This window comes from Galeopterus variegatus, unplaced genomic scaffold (genome assembly GCF_000696425.1).
Source record: "Galeopterus variegatus unplaced genomic scaffold, G_variegatus-3.0.2 Scaffold5107, whole genome shotgun sequence".
Taxonomy (NCBI): domain Eukaryota; kingdom Metazoa; phylum Chordata; class Mammalia; order Dermoptera; family Cynocephalidae; genus Galeopterus; species Galeopterus variegatus.
The window spans coordinates 66570-68736 of NW_007731218.1; the positions used below are offsets into that span (position 1 = coordinate 66570).

Here is a 2167-nt window from a genome sequence, read left to right on the forward strand (position 1 = left end):
CAGACCCTTACAGATCCATTCTCTAAGAAAATGGTCCTCAAATTTCAGCATGAATCAGGATCGCCCGGAGGACTATTAAATCACAGATTGCTGGACCCCACCCCTAGAATTTCTGCAGATCTGTGGAGGGGCCAAAAATGTGCATTTTTAACAAGTTCCCAAGTGGTGTTGGTGATGCCAGTCTCGGTACCTGCTCATTGAGAACCACTGATATAAGATATTGTCAAACCATAAAGAGAAAGAAAATGAGATTAGGGCAAAAATCCAGCAATTTACAAAAGCGAATATGAGCAGTAACTATTTACATAGGCTGATCACAGCAAAGCAATAGAAGAGATTTGTTTTTAAAAGAACGTGTTGTGTGGGCCGATCCCGTGGCTCACTCGGGAGAGTGCGGTGCTGGGAGCGCTGAGGCCGCAGGTTTGGATCCTATATAGGGATGGCCGCTGCGCTCACTAGCTGAGCGCGGTGTGGTCGACACCAAGCCAAGGGTTGCAATCCCCTTACCGGTCACAACAAGAATGTGTTGTGCGTGTGTGTCTTATAGAAACAATCCATATTCTCCCATCGCATAAGCAGGGACACATCCCAATTTCCAAAGGCACAAGTCATTTAACCTGAATAAGTTCACCACTTGCTCAAATTCAGATCATGGTTCTGAAATTTTATTAATGAGAAAATATGAGGGTATTTAAAAGACATTCTAATATGAAAGAGAAGCTTGAGGGTCCCCTAAATTTGCGCATAAGGTTCCTTCTTCAGAAGGAAAGGCCATTTCAGAATGAAAAATTTCTCTACATAGGAAAGCACAAGCAACATACAGCTGTGCAGGCTGTAACATTTTTCATCTCCTTATTCCTGTGAGCCTTTCCATTGGCCAAATTTACTCATTAACTGTCAGTAGTATTTTGCTCCTAATCTATTGTTTTACATATGTTATAATCTGTCCTCAAAGGAGAGGCTGATGGATATAAACATTTTAAATATATCCAAAATTTTAAGGAAAGTATTTGAAGTCTTACAGCACAGTCTACATTTATAGAATATTCTTAAGTAGAAAGATGAACATGTGTGTGTGTGTGTGTGTGTGTGTGTGTGTGTGTACATACATATATATAAACGTGGTTCTACCATAAACTTCATGGAAAAATAAAAATAAAAATATCAATATCAAAGGCAAAATGGTTCTTCGAACCCCATTAGGGCATCATATATGTACATGAATGTATATACACACATGTATGTGTATATACAGACAGCATATTTATATTACATTACACAAGCATTTGATTACTCTAGTAGCAAATAAAGCATGACCAAATATTCTGATTTTCCTAAGATTGGGTTGGTTTCTCAATTTATTTAAAGTCCCTGAACAGCTTTTGAACCATGCTATCCTAGCATAACTGTATCACCACATACATAGATATTCTTCAAAAAGAATTCAGTTAAGAGAGAATTAACACTTTATCTTTCACTTCCTACTTACCTCATGAATTGAATTGAATAGACTCCAATCAAAATTCATTAATTCCAGAGCAAGATCCCAAGTGTTCATTCCCAAAATCCTCATCGACCTTTGCTGTGATTCCTCATTTTCTGCAAATGGGTTCTAAACCAACAGATAGAAGCAAAGGGATCCTCAGTAACTCACAAATGTTTTGCACTGAATTGGCTGGCCATAGAAAGGCACTAGAAGCCCAGATTAGAAAATTAATCTGTTCTGAGGGCACTTAATATTTTTCCTGGTCTGTTCACCTTCAAGGAGTTACTGCCAGTTTAGGAAACAATCTTGGAAACAGTCGAATGTGATCAATGATATTCCACTGAGTGAGCCTGCTTCCCCCGCCCCCACTCCATGTGCAGCGGGCGCCCCCACACACCCAACAAATCTGATTATGAAACGCTGCTCCAGCAGACAGCATAATGAAAGCGAAAGCCCTGAAATCACTTTGGCTTCTGGTAAGAATTAATGTGCCAGCAGGGTTAGTATAAAAACAAACAAAAGAAATGTCATGGTGCACTTCAATAAAGACAGACATGACTTTTACAGGAAACATGTTTAACAAGTCTCATCCCAGACATACATTTACAAATTTTATTAAAATGCCTGTGGAAAGTGAAAAAATTTAGCGAATTAAAAAATAAAAGTTATTTCATTTATACT

General features: G+C 38.5%; 1 protein-coding gene across 1 annotated transcript in view; it reads right to left on the reverse strand.

Annotated features, from left to right (window-relative positions):
* RAPGEF5 (Rap guanine nucleotide exchange factor (GEF) 5) overlaps positions 1-2167 on the reverse strand; it is a 127249-nt gene that overhangs the window by 32435 nt on the left and 92647 nt on the right. The window contains exon 13 of the mRNA XM_008588925.1: positions 1490-1612. Coding sequence (XP_008587147.1) covers positions 1490-1612 — 123 coding nt within the window. The remainder of the gene's footprint in view (positions 1-1489; positions 1613-2167) is intronic.